A 17,432-nucleotide genomic window follows, 5' to 3' on the forward strand; every position below is an offset into this window, starting at 1 on the left:
TCCCTCAGTTCAATCCCTGGTACCCCCTCCCCCCAAAAAAATGTCATGAGAGCCCCAAATAAGAAATGATGATGGGCTGGAGAGGGAATAGCCAAAGACCATCATGAGCTGATCTCCCATTAGCTGTCAGTCTGGTTTTTCAAGCAGGACACACAGAGAAAACCAGGTCAGGGGGTTCTTTAAATCTTATTTTCCCTCAACTAACTTACTGCAACCACTAATGGGCATGGTGGCCCAGATGAGGTCATTGGACCACAGGCTGTGAGAAGGGCTATTGTAGGCCTGGTAGATCTTCCAGAGAACCCCAGGGAGAGGGAGGAGCTACCCTGAGCAGTGGGCTCCCTCCTCCACATTCTTTAAGCCCAGTCAACAGAATCAGAGAAGGGCAACTCCAGGGGGTGCTCTAATGCATTCAATTTTCCAAAACTGGTTCAGGCAGAGAAATAAAGGACAATTTAGCATAAGGAACAGAGACTAAGGATTAAAGAGTAAAGTTAAAGATGCATTTGAATTTCAGTCTTCTTTTTCCATTAACTTTTAATCAAAACTTCATATTAGTCTTGAAACTGCATAAATAATTTGTCGTGGAGACATCTGGAAAGGTAAAAAATGGGTGTTTTCTTTAAAAAGTAGAAGCTAAGCACCTCGAGCAATCACAGCTTTTTCGTTTTAGACCCCATTCCAAGCGGCCTTTCTCTTCCCTGCTGACACTTAGTAAAAGATGAGGTAGGACATGACGATGACAGATTTGTGTATGATCACAGAAAGTGCCAGATTTTCCTGTAATAATCACAAATAATTGATAGCTACCAGCTGTGTCCACAGGCTCTCTGACACACCAGAGTGATTTCTTTAACTTATTGTTTTCCAGTTTTTCGTCCTGAGTTTTGAATTTTTCTCTTAAATTGCATATGGCATCATTCACAGAGCAGAACCATAAAATATATTTTGAGTTGGACCCTCAGGATCACAGTTTACTTAAAAAGATTTTTTTGAAAACAGCTATTTGTTAAGAAACTCCCAGGTGACAGGTACTGGGGTAGGTACTTTATAATCAATCTTTCTGGTCATCTTGTGAAGTAGATATTTTTATTTGCAAAGGTGGAATTTGAATGAAGCTAAGGAACCTGCCCAAGGTCTGTCACTGGAACCCACATGTGTCTGACTCTGGATCTTTTCTATTGTCCCACATTTCACAAAGAAACCTTAACAGTTCAAGGCAGGACACATTGTGTTTCTTTAAAATTGTGTGTTTTTTACTGAAGTGTAATTCATGTACAATGAAATGCTTAGGTCTCAAATGTGCAGTTTTGTGAATTTTCACAACTTTGTAAACTTATATAACTGTGATCTGAAGAAAGGTATATGATATTTTTATCACCCCCTAAAGCTCCCTTTTGTTTCTTTCTAAACAACTCCCTCCCTCCCAGGCTCATTTTTAATCAGTATACACTGGCTTTACATATTCCTAGACTTCATGCAATATTTACTCTTTTGTATTTGGCTTCTTTCACTTAGTATAATATTTTCTGAAATTCACTCTATCATTGTGCACATCAGCAGTTCATTTCTTTTACTACTGAATAATTCTGTTAGTTTTTTAAAAAATTCATTGTCCTGTGTAGGGCTATTGTGAATAAGACTGAACATTATGATATACATCTTTTTGTGAGTATGTTATCATTTTTCTTGGGTAAACACCTGGGAATGGAATTTCTGGGTCCAGGGTAGGTGTATGCTTAACTTTATTACAAACTACACAAGTTTTCCACAGTGGTCTTGTCATTTTACACACTAAGTAAATGAGATTTTCAGTGGCTTTTATATTCTTACCAAAATTTGGTATTGTCAGTCTGTTTTTAACTACTCTAGTGGGTGTGAAATTTTATCTCATTATGATTTTAATCTTCACTCCCCCCATCAGTATCCCTTCTTTTATGATACATCTGTTCAAGTCTTTTGACCACTGTTTTAGGAGTGAGTGAGGGTGTTCACTGTTAACCTGTAGGAGTTCTTTATATATTCTAGATATAAGTTCTTCATCAGAAATATGTTCTGCCAAAAATATTTCTTCTAGATTTTGGTTTATCTATTCATATTCTTTTGGTTCACAATACAAACATGTACCATTGTACCTGGCTTCTATTCATATGCTTAATGATGTCTTTGATAAGATATTTAAAATTTTGATGAAGTCCAATTTTGAGATTTTTTTGTTAATGATTTTTGAAAAGTAGATCACATCATACATTCCCATTCTTCATTAGCCTCCCACATTTTTGGAATAACTCTTGAGTCTTTGCCTTGACCCTCAAATTCATGATTGATGTGGTTCTCAGTGAACCTCCAACTTCATGTCACATCCTTCTCTTTTCTGAAAGTGCCCTAGTAACATGAATCTTATTTCTGTTCCTTGACACAACAGTAGCATGTTAGGCTTACTCCCATTTTACAGTCTGAGCAGTCACTCTGCCCTGTTCCAGAAATACTCCTTCTTCACCTTTCTGTGTGGATCGGTCCATCTCATCACTGGGTCTGGGCTCACATACCACCTACTCAGAAGGCCTGCCATACTGCCTTTACTAAAGTGACTACCTACAAGCACTATGCATCTCATCATTTAATATTTTTCCCTTTGAAACATTTATCACAGAGAAATATCTAACATTTAGTTATCTGTTCACTTGTTTCTTGTCCATCTCTCCTACTGGAATGGCAAGTCCATAAACCCTGTCCTATTCAACACTAGGTCATAACTTGTTAGATATTAGTCATTTTATGTTAAACTCATAAAATTAGTATCTTTGAAGTGTTAAGATAAGGATCCACTGAAGGGCTGGCATATTCCATAACATGTACATGTGTGTGTGCATACATCTGTGCATGCATGTGTATGTGGGAGGATAGGAGGTGGTAGATAGATGTAGTAGTCCCAATAAACCAAATTTGACTATTGCAAAGGTTTGTCCTTCACCAGTAGCTTCAGCCTCATGAATATTCAGTTTTTTCTACTTTGAATTGATTTGAGGGAGCTCTTCTTTTTTAATATTTATTTATTTATTTTTAGGTATAGATGGACAAAACACAATGCCTTTATTTTTATGTGGTGCTGAGGATTGAACCCAGGTCCCACCTGTGCTAGACAAGTGCTCTACCGCTGAGCTACAACCCCAGCCCCATGGGAGTTCTTCTTTTGATCTTTACATTACACAACATGTGCATCTTCTCTGTGCCTTTGCATATCCTTGTTTCTCTAAAATTCCCTCTCTTGTCCCAGAACAAACAACATGACCTACATGAAGACTTAGTTGACTTCTCCAGAAAGAGATTGGGATCCTCCTTTAGTCCCCTGTTTTTTGGTCACCCTTCTATTATGGCATTTTTTAATGCTGCTTCAAAATATGTTTACATGACTTCCTCCCTGTTAGACTGGGAGCTTCCCCTAAACTAGGTTATCTCTGTATCCTCAGTTCTGGGAAGAATAAGCACTCAGCAAATATTCCTGAATGTCAAATGAATAATTGTGCATATAATAATGATAGTATTGTGTCTGAAAGAAGAGAACGATGTCATATCAATACCTCTAGATAATGATATCCTAAGTAACATGTGATGGGTAGCTTAATACTGTTTTCCTCTCTCACCTTCTCCCCTGCATCTCAGGATGAAAGCCTAGAAATTACATGCCCCAGAATCCCTCCCTGAAGAGTTATATTCTACCTGGTACAGTTTGCAAATCAGAGGTATTACTCAAATCTAACACATGGAAATCGAAAGGGAGCAAATTATACACATGTATGAAAACATCAAAATGAACCCCACTATTATTTGTAACTATGACATACTAAAAAAATACCTTATATAATATGGAAATGACAAGCTGCTATTGTTCATGTATGACTGATAGAATAAAACATGAGCTTTAAAGTAGCTTCTGCATGTTCCTCTGCGATTTACTGACTTTTGAGCTATAAAAAGCTGAAATAATCACTAATGGTTTAACATGATTCTAGTATCTCTGATTTTCTTAATTCTACTTTATGCCCTTGGCACTCTGAAGAATCTGCAAGCTTACAATACTTATATTAAGTTCTCTGATCATGCACTGATTTGCAACAAAATTGATATGCATGGGGAAAAATTTTTTGAAAAGAGGAGAATGGCAGAATTGATTCCAGAAATCTTAACAAACTTTCCATCTATTAATATTTACTGAGTTGGCTATATTTTTTGCAACTGGAAAATCAACATCTACATTATCACAAGTAATGATGCACATTAGGGATATGAATTCTGTAGGTCTTCCTCAGAAATAGATTTTTCTAAAAAATGTTTCAATATGGTAACAATTAGCTGAACCGCCAAAATTAAGGGGCCAGAAAAAAAGCTGGCCAAATGCCTAGGAATAATTTTTACATATTAAAAAGTGAAAAACATGGAGAGTCTTTTAGCTAAATCCTTTTCCTACACAAGCCTCACCAACAGGAATGCTAGAAAAAGTCACAATTCTCAGACCTGGGGGCATGGATCCTCCTGTTGAGTCACTGCTGTTGGTTCTGATGTTAGATGCCTGGAGAACATGATTTTTTTGTTGTTTGGGAAATACAATTTTACTTCCTGGCCGTCTTCTTTCTAAGAAAACAAAAAGTAACACTTTTTACCTTTGAGAAATTATCCCAGTCTCATTCCAGTTGGGGTGTTCTTAAAGACAACTATAGGACATATGCCCTTCCTGATGGAATGCTGTATTCCTGGATGCTCTGCCTCACTTGGGCCTAGAGGTGTACATAGTGTGGGTTTGGGCAGTGCTATGGAGGTTTAGTTAGAGATATCCACTATGCTAACATTTGGCATCTCCAGGGTTCTTCCACGGCTTCTAGCCTAACTTGCAAGATGGAAAAAAAATATTTTCATGAGAATTACAAAAGGAAGCAAATTGGTCAGATAGAGCTCCTCCCCTCAAGAGGAGTCTTGGGAGCAGAACAGGCAATGTTCTAGAGAGGGCTGTGCATGGAGAAGAGTGCAGGCTTTTGGTAAAGTGATGAAGCTTAAGCATAAGAGCAGAATAGTAGAGGAGTGTTCTGACCTGACCTCCTCAGAAAAGTGGCCAAAATCATAAGCTGCTTAGCTTGGGGATATTTCTAAAAGAAGAGGAATGCAGGGCAGAACTGAATTCAGGAATGAGTATGGAATCAGGCTGGGAGAATATAAGGAATCACAGGGAGCATGGAGAAGTTATTTAAGAACCAGACAGCTTTGGCCCAGCCAACCTGTCAACACTCTCCTGTTCTAAGAATTTAGAAGATCACAGAGGTACACTACTGCTTTTCTGATCATAGCTCAAAACCCATGAGGGATAGAATGAACACTGAAAGTATAGGCTATATATTTGGGCTCTAGTCCAATCTCTCTATGAGCCTCAAATCTGCAACCAGATTAAAAATTACTATCCTCTACCCTGTACTATGGTACTAATTCCCAAAGAATTAATGAATATCAAAGCACTCTGTGCATGACAGCTGTTCTAACTCCTGGCACAAGTACCTCCCGTCTCTTCACATCTCTGGGCCCCTCTAACTGACAAAGAAAAACATGAATTCTATAATTTTTTACTAGTGCTTCCAATGATTCAACTTCCTGAAACACATATTTAACACTTAAACCTGTGTTTGGTACTAGGGGTATGTATGGAAGGGAATAATAAATGATCTCTGGTGTCCATCTGATTAACTTTTGTGATTAACTGATTCGAAGTTAGAGGAAAAGAGGGGTGTGTTAGTTATTAGACCCCAAAACTCTAGCAACTTAAAGCCTCCTCCCAAGAGAAGGGAGGAATTCGCTTAATACCCTATGCTAGGGACACATTGTGATGGCCTTCTCCAAATCACACACTGACCCAACTGTGTGGTATTTTAAGACTCAACAGATTGGCATGTGACTTTATTATTTCCTAATGATTGCCGAAGAAATATCAAATATGGTCTCTACCTTTGAGGGACCTATAATTTAATTGAGGAAACAGAGATAAAGGAAGGAATAACTGTAGAGCAGGTGTATTAGTACTTAATGAGGAATGGAGTGGTGGGGTCAGAGAAAGGAGAGGGCAAACAAAATCAGAGGACACAAAGGAGGTAGGAATTCATTTGTCCACAGGATAAGGGAGATTGGGACAATGTGAGAATGGCAGTGAAGGATACTTCCTATTGGTACAGCAGTATGCCTGGTATCCTAAAGAGGGGTGTGTGTGTGTGTGTGTGTGTGTGTGTGTGCGCGCGCGCGCGCGCACACATGTGTGTTGGATCACAAGACTGAAAATCATATTGACTGGAGCAGGGCTCAGTGTTAGCTTAGAATAGGGATCAGAACTGGGTTCCCTGGCACATGCCTTTAGTTCCAGCTACTGGGGAGACTGAGACAGGAGAATCACAAGTTCAAGGTCAGCCTCGGCACTTTAGTGAGACACTGTCTCAAAATAGCACAGGGGATATAGTGGTAGAGTACCCCTGGGTTTAATCCCCATACTGAAAAACAAACAAGCAAGAATAGGAATAAGAAGTTAAACAGATGTAGAGGCAAGAAATGAGGGCTCTTGGTTCTGGGCTGAAGAGTTCATATCCTAATGTAAAAGGGGAGGAACTGGGAACTTTGAGACAGACCAAATTATGGTATATGCATGTATGAATACGGCAAAATGAATTCCACTATTATGTATAATTGTAATACACCAAAAAATAATGTCACAACCTTCTGAAAGTGTAGTAAGCCATTGTTGTAAATTGTGGCCGCCATTAGAAGATGGCGCCGGCTTCCACTGTGGCCTGTGATAAATCAAATTCCTTTGTGGAGAGTTGGCACGCTATCTCTTGCCACCCTATAAGAAAGACCCACGCGGCAGCTTAAGATTGGTACGTGGGAGGCTTTATTAGGCTGTGCTTGGGCCCTCAGAGGGAAGAAGAAGAAAGAAAGTGAGTCACTAAAAGATACTTAAATCAAGGCCTGAATAAACTGCTGAAAGAAGATTCCTGAGTTGCGTCTTCCTTGCGGGCAAGGGGTCGCGACAAGTGGTGCCGAGACCCGGGAACCAGAACTTTCAGCAGTCAGGGGTGGTGCACCAATTAGTCCCAGGTAAGGTGGGACCCGCAGGTAAAGCGGAAGATCAGTCCGAGATAAGTAGGACCCGCATCAAAGCGGAGATTAGTCCCAGACTAATTAGTCCCAGATTAATTGGGACCCGCTGTCAAGGCGGCAGCTCCTCTGTAAAGCCAGAGAGAGCATTAAATCTTATTGCAGCTGCACTGTGTACTTTTGCTCTTACTTTCACTCTTGTTTGTTGTGTGTCTTTTGTTGTGTCATGGGTGCCGTATCTTCAAGTCCGCTTCTCCTGGCCCTAGATAACCTGTTACATTCCAAGGGCCTAGAAGTGAAACGTAGTACTTTACAGAGATTTTTACAGAAGACAGATATTGCTGCATCGTGGTTTCCGTTCTGGGGCAGCTTTACTCTGCCTAGCTGGGATAAGTTAGGCAGAGACCTTGACTTTGCTTCTGAGCAGGGCATATTAGAGGGTGGGGTGATACCCCTTTGGAAGATGATTCGTAGTTGCCTCACAGATAGCAGATGTCAGGAAGCACTTACTAAAGGACAAGAAGTTTTACAGCAGTTACATGAAGAAAGATCAGAAATGGCAGGCAGTGAGGTATTTCAGGAGGGTGGGAGTGTGCGGAGCGAGAAACAGGGGAGGAAACAATTATCTCCGGCAGGCAGTGACGTATTTCAGGAGGATGGCAGTGTGCGAAGCGAGAAACAGGGGAGGAGGCGATTGTCTCTGGCACGGAGTGAAATATTTCAGGAGGAGGGGAATGTGCAGAGCGAGAAACGGGGGAGGAAACGCCTGTATCCAGATCTCAGTACACTGCGAACACTCCCATGCAAAAGTGGGTCAGAAGAGGAGGAGGAAGAACAGGAGGAGCTCGGGAGACTGTCTCGGCAGCTAGGGAATTTAACTATGGGAGAAGGGAACAAAAATAAACAGGAGCTCAAGAAAAATGATCCTCCAGACCCGCCGCCGTACGGTGAGGGTGTTTCGAGGAGAGCTTTCCATGCCCAAACATGGAGGGCTGTTAATGCTGAGATGGGTCTTGCTTATCCAGTTTTCCAGGATGACAATAGGGGAAGATTCCATGAGCCCTTAGATTTCAAAATTGTGAAGACCCTGGCAGAGTCTGTGCGTACTTATGGGGTGGATGCCGCCTTCACATTAACTCAGGTGGAGAGTCTGTCTAGATACTGTATGACTCCCTCTGATTGGGCTAGCCTTGTTCGGGCTTGTGTTTCTCCAGGCAAATATTTGGACTGGAGAGCCTTTGTGCTAGAGGGTGCTGTAGAGCAGGCTGCCCAAAACTATGCGGCGGGACACCCCCATTGGGACAAGGAAATGCTTTTGGGACAAGGCAGATATGCTAATCAACAAACAGGATATCCCCCTGAGGTATATGAACAGATCAATAACATTTGTATCCGTGCATGGAAATCACTCCCAAATAGAGGAGAAGTGTCTGGCAATTTAACAAAAATCATGCAAGGCTCCACAGAACCTTTCTCGGATTTTGTTGCTAGGATGGTGGATGCCGCAGGAAAAATCTTTGGTGACCCTGATAGGGCAATGCCCTTGATTAAACAACTTGTTTTTGAGCAATGCACCAAAGAATGTAAAGCAGCAATCGCTCCTTATAAAAACAAGGGCATAGAATCTTGGATGAAAGTGTGTAGAGAGCTTGGAGGACCTTTAACTAATGCAGGTCTTGCAGCTGCTGTCCTTCGGATTGCAAAAGGGGGCGGTCCTGGTGCCGGAACATGCTTCCATTGTGGTCAATCCGGCCATTTCAAACGTGACTGTCCCAAAAAAGGCAATTTTACTGGACCTCCTCGCGGTGGCCCTTCTAATGGCCCTCGTCAACCGGGGCTGTGTCCAAAATGCAAAAAGGGGAAGCATTGGGCAAGGGAGTGTAGATCAGTGAGGGACATCCATGGACAGCCTATTTCAGCTGGGCCAAAAAACGGCCAAAGGGGCCCCCGACCCCAGGGCCCACGAATATATGGGGCAATGGAGAATGTCACACCCGAACCCGAGACATGGCCTTCTCTGCGCCATCCCACGAGATGCGGAGAGCCACTACAGGTGCCGCGGGATTGGACCTCTGTTCCACCTCCAGACTCGTATTAACACCTAAGATGGGAGTCCAATTGGTGGAAACTGAGTTCAAAGGGCCTTTACCCCCTGGCACTGTAGGTTTGTTAATTGGACGTGCATCCTCTATCCTACAAGGTCTTCATGTTTTCCCCGGAGTTGTAAACCCTGATACTGTAGGGGCAATAAAGGTTATGGTGGAAGCTCCAAGGGGCATTGTGTCTATCTCCCCAGGGGATCGGATTGCTCAATTGCTAATTTTGCCTAGTTTGCATAATCACTTCCCTGCTGACTCAAGGTCACGGACAGGAAATCAGATTGGTACCACCGGAGGAAATTGTGCCTATTTGTCACTGGATATGAGCAATCGCCCCACTTTGGAATTAAGCATAGAAGGTAAATCTATTGTGGGATTGCTGGACACAGGAGCAGATCGTAGTATCATAGCCCTTAAGGACTGGTCTAGGGGATGGCCAGTGCAGGCTTCTGATCAATCCTTAAGAGGACTTGGATATGCCCAAGCCCCTCAAATCAGCTGTAGACATCTATCTTGGAAGGACTCGGAAGGACACGATGTTACCTTTCAGCCTTATGTACTTGATTTACCTATTTCTTTATGGGGCCGTGATCTGATGAAAGACATGGGGTTCACTCTTAGTAATGACTATTCCCCAGTGTCTCAACATATCATGCAAAATATGGGGTATAAGCCAGGTCTAGGACTAGGAAGGCACCTACAGGGACGTAAGCATCCTGTGCAAGGTCATCAAAAGCTTAACAGGTTTGGTCTGGGTTTTTCCTAGGGGCCACTGGGGCTCAAATACCCATAACATGGCTCACCGAGGAGCCTGTTTGGGTGCCTCAGTGGCCTCTTCCCTCGGCTAAACTGGCAGCAGCCCATGATCTAGTCAAAGAACAACTTGATTTGGGTCATATCCAACCTTCTACTTCTCCATGGAATACTCCCATATTTGTCATTAAGAAAAAATCAGGGAAGTGGCGCCTACTGCATGATCTACGAGCAGTTAATGCTCAGATGCAGCTTATGGGGCCCATTCAAAGAGGGCTGCCTCTGCTCTCCTCTGTTCCTCAAGGCTGGCATATAATTGTTATTGACATTAAAGACTGTTTCTTTTCCATTCCTTTGCATCCTAAAGATTCCCAACGTTTTGCTTTCACCCTTCCCTCGTGTAATCATGAGGAACCAGATCAAAGGTTTGAGTGGGTGGTGTTGCCACAGGGAATGGCGAACAGTCCCACGATGTGCCAGATGTATGCGGGAAAGGCACTCGCACCTCTCAGACATAAGTATTCTTCCACCAAGATCATTCACTATATGGATGATGTGTTATTGGCCGCAAAATTAGAACAGACAGTTTATGAGGCTTATAAAGAACTCGTGATGCTGTTGGCTCAACATGGACTGCACATCGCACCTGAAAAGGTTCAAACGGGGGATTCTATCAGGTTTTTGGGAGCAACAATTGGGTATGACAAATTAAAACCACAAAAAATTACCATCAGGACTCAAGATCTCCGAACTTTAAATGATTTTCAAAAATTGCTGGGAGATATTAATTGGATAAGAGGATATTTACATATTCCTAATATTGTGCTCCAGCCTTTGTATGCTACTCTTAAGGGTGATCCAGATCTTGCTTCCCCTCATAGCCTCACTACTGAGGCTAGAGCGGCCCTTATAAAAGTAGAACAAGCTATACAGCATGCCACTCTATGCAGGCTCCAGAGTGATAAACCTTTCCAGTTATGTGTGCTTGCCACTATGCGGCAGCCTACTGGAGTACTGTGGCAAGATGGGCCTTTACTATGGATCCACCCACATGTATCCCCAGGAAAATCCTTAGAATATTATCCTGATGCTGTTGCAGCATTGGCACTTAAAGGGATTCAGCAAAGCATTCAATTTTTCGGCCAATCACCTTCTTCTCTTATCATACCCTACACTAAAGCTCAACTTAATGTTTTATGTGCTACTCTAGACAACTGGGCTATTCTGTGTTGCTCGTTTCAAGGGAGTATTGATAATCACTACCCTTCTCATCCATTACTCCATTTTGTTAAAGAACATCCCATCATTTTCCCTAAGGTAACTTCATCCAGTCCAATTCCGGGGGCTGTTAACATTTTTACTGATGGTTCCAAGTCTGGAATGGGAGCCTACGTAATTAATGACTCTCCCCCTATCCAGCATCAATTTGCTCCTGGAAATCCACAATGGGTAGAACTACAAATTGTTATTGAAGTTTTTAAACAGTGTTCTTTTCCTTTTAATCTTATTTCAGACTCCAGTTATGTGGTACAAGCACTAAAAGTCCTGGAGGCCGTGGGAACTATTAGTGATGCCCACAATGTGTCTGTTTACTTTACTCAGCTTCAGCAGCTTATCTCTAACCGCACTGCTTCTTTTTATCCAATGCATATCAGGGCTCACACCTCTCTTCCTGGCCCGTTATCCCAAGGTAATGCCTGTGCGGACTTAGCCACTAGAAGTCAATTGATATGCTTGGCTTCCTCCTTAGAGAGGGCTAAGTTGTTTCACCAAAACTTCCATGTTAATGCTTTAACGCTGCGCAGGCGTTTTTCCATTTCAAGAGCGGATGCTCGGCAGATAGTATTGCAATGTCCCCATTGTGTCACATTTCTTCATCCCCCTAATTATGGAGTAAACCCACGGGGATTAAAGCCATTGGTTGTTTGGCAAATGGATGTGACACATATACCTGACTTTGGTAACCTTAAGTATGTGCATGTTTCCGTTGATACGTGCTCTGGAATTATCCATGCTTCTGCTTTATCGGGAGAAAAGGCACGTAATGTCATTACTCACTGTTTAGAGGCATGGGCAGCATGGGGTGCACCTGCATCCCTTAAGACTGATAATGGACCTGCTTATACTGGCAGACAATTTACAGCTTTTTGTTCTACTATGGGAGTGCAACTTACTCATGGTTTGCCTTATAATCCTCAAGGACAAGGCATTGTTGAGCGTGCTCATCGCACCTTAAAGGAAACTTTACAAAAACAAAAAGGGGGAATAGGAGCTGAACACACTCCTAAAGAACGCCTGTCCTTAGCTCTCTTTACCATTAATTTTTTGAATTTGGATATTCATGGTCGCTCTGCGGCCGATAGACATGTGTCCCCTCAGCCCTCTGTGATTGGCTATGTTAAGTGGAAGGATGTTCTTACGGGCCAATGGAATGGCCCTGACCCCGTGCTGACATGGGCACGAGGATCTGTATGTGTTTTTCCCCAGGATCGTACGGAACCGTTGTGGGTCCCTGAACGCTTGACAAGAAGAGTCTCGACATCAACTGACCAGCAACAAGAGATACCACAACAATCCTGTGATGAGGATCTTCATTCTGCTAAGTGTTCTGGCTCTGGTGCTGGTGCCGATGGCACAGGCGACACCAATGCAGTGGTGGGCAGTGGCACGGGCATGGCCAATGCCGATGCCGGTTCATGGTAATTCTAATGTCCTCCCCACTCTTTTTTCTACCTCATGTGAGATGTCTGCTCCCTGTGCCTCTCCTAGAGGGGACATGGAGAGAATTTTTAATCAATCTCAAGTTAATCTTACAGGAGTTTTTTGTTTCAGCCTTAAAAACGCTAATTGCATTAGCCTTAAGACCAAAAATTTGACTAACTGGGAGGAACCATTGCGGTCCAATCAGGTCTCAGGAAGCATTATCAGTGCTGTATTGAGCAAGGTAGCTTCGGAGAAGCAATCAGGCTCAGAGACCCCCGCAAACAGCAGCTCTACTCTTAACATAACTACCTTGGCTATTATCTCCGAGGTACTAATCCCAGTGCCTCCTTCTTCTAGTAGTATTTATAAGGCCACTCATTTTAAGGCCTCTCCTTACTGTTCCCCTAATCTTGGTTTCCCCCCAACATTTACGCCTTGTCAGGATCATTCTTGGGAGAAACATCAAGTTGCTAAAGGTTTCTCCCTTTCCCCCTCTCTTAAGAGGTATGTTTATAACTTTAACAATAGTGCCAGCTCCTCTACAGGAGTAGGTTGGTCCTGGTTTCAATGGCTGATTTCTAATAAAAAGGGGGCTTCAGCCGATATTTCTGCTTTGGCTCAGTTGCTAGGAGCCAAAAGTTGGCTGGCTAATATTTCTGGTACTGTTAGGGAAAGTGAACAAGGCAATAGACTTACATCTGTTTCATTCAACTCTCTGTTGTATAATGCCGCATTGCCTCCTGCAATGGTCTGTGTCCAATCCCCTTTCTTATTCCTTTTGGCTGAGGCCACCTCATCGGAGATGCTGGATTGTTCTCATACTACCTGTCTCTTATCTGAGTGTTGGAATGGTTCCTGGACTATAGCAGTGGTTATGAAAATTCCAACTTTCGTCCCAATCCCGGTCACTGCGGATCCTGATAAATTCCCTATTGTTGAGCTACTTAGAGTCCGCAGAGATTTTGGAATCACAGCGGCTATAGTGACAGCCGTGGCGATATCTGCTGCTGCAGCGGTTACGGCCGGAATGGCTATGGCCAATCAAGTACAAACTGCTGCCACTATTAATCAAGTTGTCCAACAAACTTCCACCATACTTGAATCCCAAAATACAATTAATCAACATATTTTGTCAGGGATTTTAGCTGCCAACCAAAGAATAGATTTACTCCAAGCTCAGGTAGAAGAATTGGCTGACTTAGTACTTTTGGGTTGTGTTGACCAACGTGCACATTTATGCATAACCTCTGTCAGATTTAATGATTCCAGGAATGCTTCCCGCATCATTGGCGAATATTTGGCTGGAAATTGGTCCATGGAAGCGAAAGACATGATCCAGTCTCAACTAACCCAGATAGCTGTCTTGAATAACACCCGTGTTGATCCCGTGACTTTGGGTCAATTCACCGATTGGATATCTTCTGCTTTTTCCTTTTTTAAAGAGTGGGTGGGGGTAGGCATTTTTGGTGCAATGTGTTGCTTCGGTATGTTTCTCTGTTTGTGGTTTCTCTGTCGCCTCAAGGCCCGCAATGCTCACGATAAGGCTATGATCATCCAAGCTCTTGCAGCTTTAGAAAATCGCAATTCACCTCAAGTCTGGCTTGCGCAGCTTAAACAGTAAATCTTTGACATGGTCGTTGCACCCCAAGTTGTTATAATATTGCACTGGGATCGACATGTCTTTCCTCGTTATTCTCTTAGTGTTGGAAAGCCCTTGCACTCTGCCGGTCTTGCTGCCATTGCACGCAGGTGGGTTTCCACACTAATACTTCTCTATCGCCTTAAAGTCGGTGCCTTTCTTTCAGGGTGCTGTCAACTCGTTTGTCATTGTGTACAGCCACAGAACAGCCTCAGCTGTCCCCCTTCGTCCACCTTCATCACGATGCAGGATGCGAGGCAAAGCACTGCACTTGAGTGATCCTTCAACGGACCTCAAGGAAAGCATGTCCTATTGCATGCGGGTTTGACGTCCACACCCCCGCCCTACGAAAAAAGGCGTCGGCTGATATGGGGTCAGGTCTGGGGAAGGGCCCTCCTTAGGACTGAACCATACATTGCAGCCACTTCTGCACAGTAGGATAGGACCTCTACTTTCGCCTGCATTGTTTTATAAATTAGAAGGGGGAACTGTAGTAAGCCATTGTTGTAAATTGTGGCCGCCATTAGAAGATGGCGCCGGCTTCCACTGTGGCCTGTGATAAATCAAATTCCTTTGTGGAGAGTTGGCACGCTATCTCTTGCCACCCTATAAGAAAGACCCACGCGGCAGCTTAAGATTGGTACGTGGGAGGCTTTATTAGGCTGTGCTTGGGCCCTCAGAGGGAAGAAGAAGAAAGAAAGTGAGTCACTAAAAGATACTTAAATCAAGGCCTGAATAAACTGCTGAAAGAAGATTCCTGAGTTGCGTCTTCCTTGCGGGCAAGGGGTCGCGACAGAAAGAATTAGTATGACAAGTGTTAGAATTTAGTGCTTTTTCTAAAGTAAGTAGTGGCAGCAATGATTAAAACTATTTAGTACCATCTCATTCACTCAACTCTAGCATCAAAAAACCAGGCCCTGTTTTGTATGTATTACAGGAAGCCCTTGAAGGAATAATCAGAATTTGACACTTACCCAGCAAGTGGAGTACAGATGTTGCCACTGCCTTTCCAAGAGCATTGGTGGCTGTGCAAACATAGGTTCCTTCATTTTCAAGGGAAACATTCTGCAACAACAGGGATCCATTGAAAAGCAAGGAAATATTGTCACTCAGAGATCCTCCTCTCTTCAACCAAGTTACATTAGGCTGAGGGACACCTTTGGAACAAAAACAAATATGACAAAGGCAATTCTTTAAGAACAGGGCCACAGAACCACGTGACAAATACCATCTAGTATTTTGTCTATAAGTGAGCAAATGGGTTTAAAATAAATAAAAGGAAAAGTGGCACTTTTTATACCTTTTCTTTGGCAAGTTTATGGGAATCCTGTCAAAGCAAAGTGCTGGGTCTGCTGAGCACCTGAAAGGTTTATGTATATGATAAGGAACAGGAGCTGGAGTGAGAGGCATTGCTCTGTATGGGGAAGGGAGGGAATTTTGAAGTTGGCTGGGACAATGGGAGAGTGATTGCAAAGGAGCTGCTGAAGCTGGGGGAATATGGAGGAAGAGCCAAAGAGAGAAATTCCAAGTGGTGAGCTGTCACAAAGAAGCTTTAGGAAAACAAATGCAGATAGATCTTAAGTCCTTTGCTGTACAGAGGCAATGAAACATCCCTCTTTGAGAAACATTATAAAATCTTGAGAGAAACATATTTTTTAAAAATGTTTTTCATTATAGATGGACACAATAACTTTATTAATTTATTTATTTTTATGTGGTGCTGCGGATTAAACTCAGTGCCTCACACATGCTAGGCAAGTAATCTACAACTGAGCCACAACCCCAGCCCTACAATGGTAATCCTGAAAACACCCATGTCTGCCTGTCCAATATTAACTTCTCCTTGGAGGTCAAGCCTCCCAGATATGAACATTCCTTTAGGGGTCTCAAACTCTGTAAATCCATAGTCAATTCCATCTGTCTCCTCTAACTCCATGCTTGTTCCCTTTTATCATCACAGTGCCCCATTTACTCCAGTCATCCTGTCTCACACCCATTCTTGGCCCTCACCTACTTTTCATTCTCCATGTCTAATTTGCCATAAAGTTAAAAAAAATAAATAATTTCTGAAAGCTCTCTTGGACTTTTCCCTTTTCTCCATTTTTAATAGTTAGTGCTGGAGCATTGAGCATAGTTCTCATCTTGATGAAACAACTTCTTACTGAGTTCCCTATATCCAAATTATCCTCATACAAGGCCAGCAGGAATAAGGTGCTTAGAGACCCCTGCTGGCCCCGGCTGCCCATAGATGCATGGAGCCTGATATTCCCTGTTCTGCACCCCTTAGCTCTAACTCCAACCAACTGCCATGTCCCTCCTGCCACAGAGCTCACAGTATAGTTAAGTCACTGTTGTCAACAAGCATGCCCAGCCTGCCATCTATCTTTGGCTCTGATTTCTCAGTTTGTGACTCTCCTGTTTGTGGCTCTATTTATACCTTGTGGGAAGTCCCCTGAGACACTCAGTTGGTTAAATACTCCTTGTGACTCTTGCACTTTGCTCACATTGACACAAGTACATTTATAACCTTATGTCATGACCAGCATAGGATACTGTCTTTCTGGAAGTTGCCTGTTGGGCATGCTCAGTAAAAGTTTGTTGAACTACAAGTTCTCTCAGCCCTACGGAGGATCTGCCTGTCCTGGGGTTCACCTGCTGTCCAGGCCTCAGGAAATGTTCTGCTACATTTACACTCCTGGCTGGTTAAGGTGTTGTGATAAATCAAAGCAAGAATCCCAAGTGAAGGATGTCATCAAAAAGTATCCAGTCCTGCAAGTTTGCTCTGCTGTGGTAACTGCAGTCCAGAGTTGCCTGACTCTGCTGGCTTCCCCTGGCTTAAGAGGGACCTCCAAATCTTCTCTGGAGCTCAGCTCGCCAGATGCCTTAGCCCCATATAACTACATATATGGGACTGGTTCCTATGTCAGGTGTTCTCTTTAGGCACCCCCATTTCAATAGTTTTGAAATGCAGAGCTAGGTTGGTGAAGATTGTCATGTGATCACTGCACTCCAGGAGCCTGGCTTTCATCTCAGTAGACCTTAATGCTCAACAGAATTGAAAACAAAAAACCAAAAACTCCTCAAAATGATTTTTAATGGGTCCATTTTGTTCC

At 43.0% G+C, this 17,432-nt stretch overlaps 1 protein-coding gene across 2 annotated transcripts in view; it reads right to left on the reverse strand.

Moving 5' to 3' along the window:
• The window catches only part of Adamtsl3 (ADAMTS like 3), a 319,937-nt gene that overhangs the window by 16,451 nt on the left and 286,054 nt on the right, over nucleotides 1-17,432 (reverse strand). For both annotated transcript variants that reach the window (XM_076851278.2, XM_076851279.2), the window contains exons 24-25: nucleotides 15,294-15,476; nucleotides 4,516-4,632 (exon numbers count right to left, since the gene is read on the reverse strand). In XM_076851278.2, the coding sequence (XP_076707393.2) occupies nucleotides 4,516-4,632; nucleotides 15,294-15,476 (300 nt within the window). The remainder of the gene's footprint in view (nucleotides 1-4,515; nucleotides 4,633-15,293; nucleotides 15,477-17,432) is intronic.

Source organism: Callospermophilus lateralis, chromosome 3 (genome assembly GCF_048772815.1).
Source record: "Callospermophilus lateralis isolate mCalLat2 chromosome 3, mCalLat2.hap1, whole genome shotgun sequence".
Lineage (NCBI taxonomy): Eukaryota > Metazoa > Chordata > Mammalia > Rodentia > Sciuridae > Callospermophilus > Callospermophilus lateralis.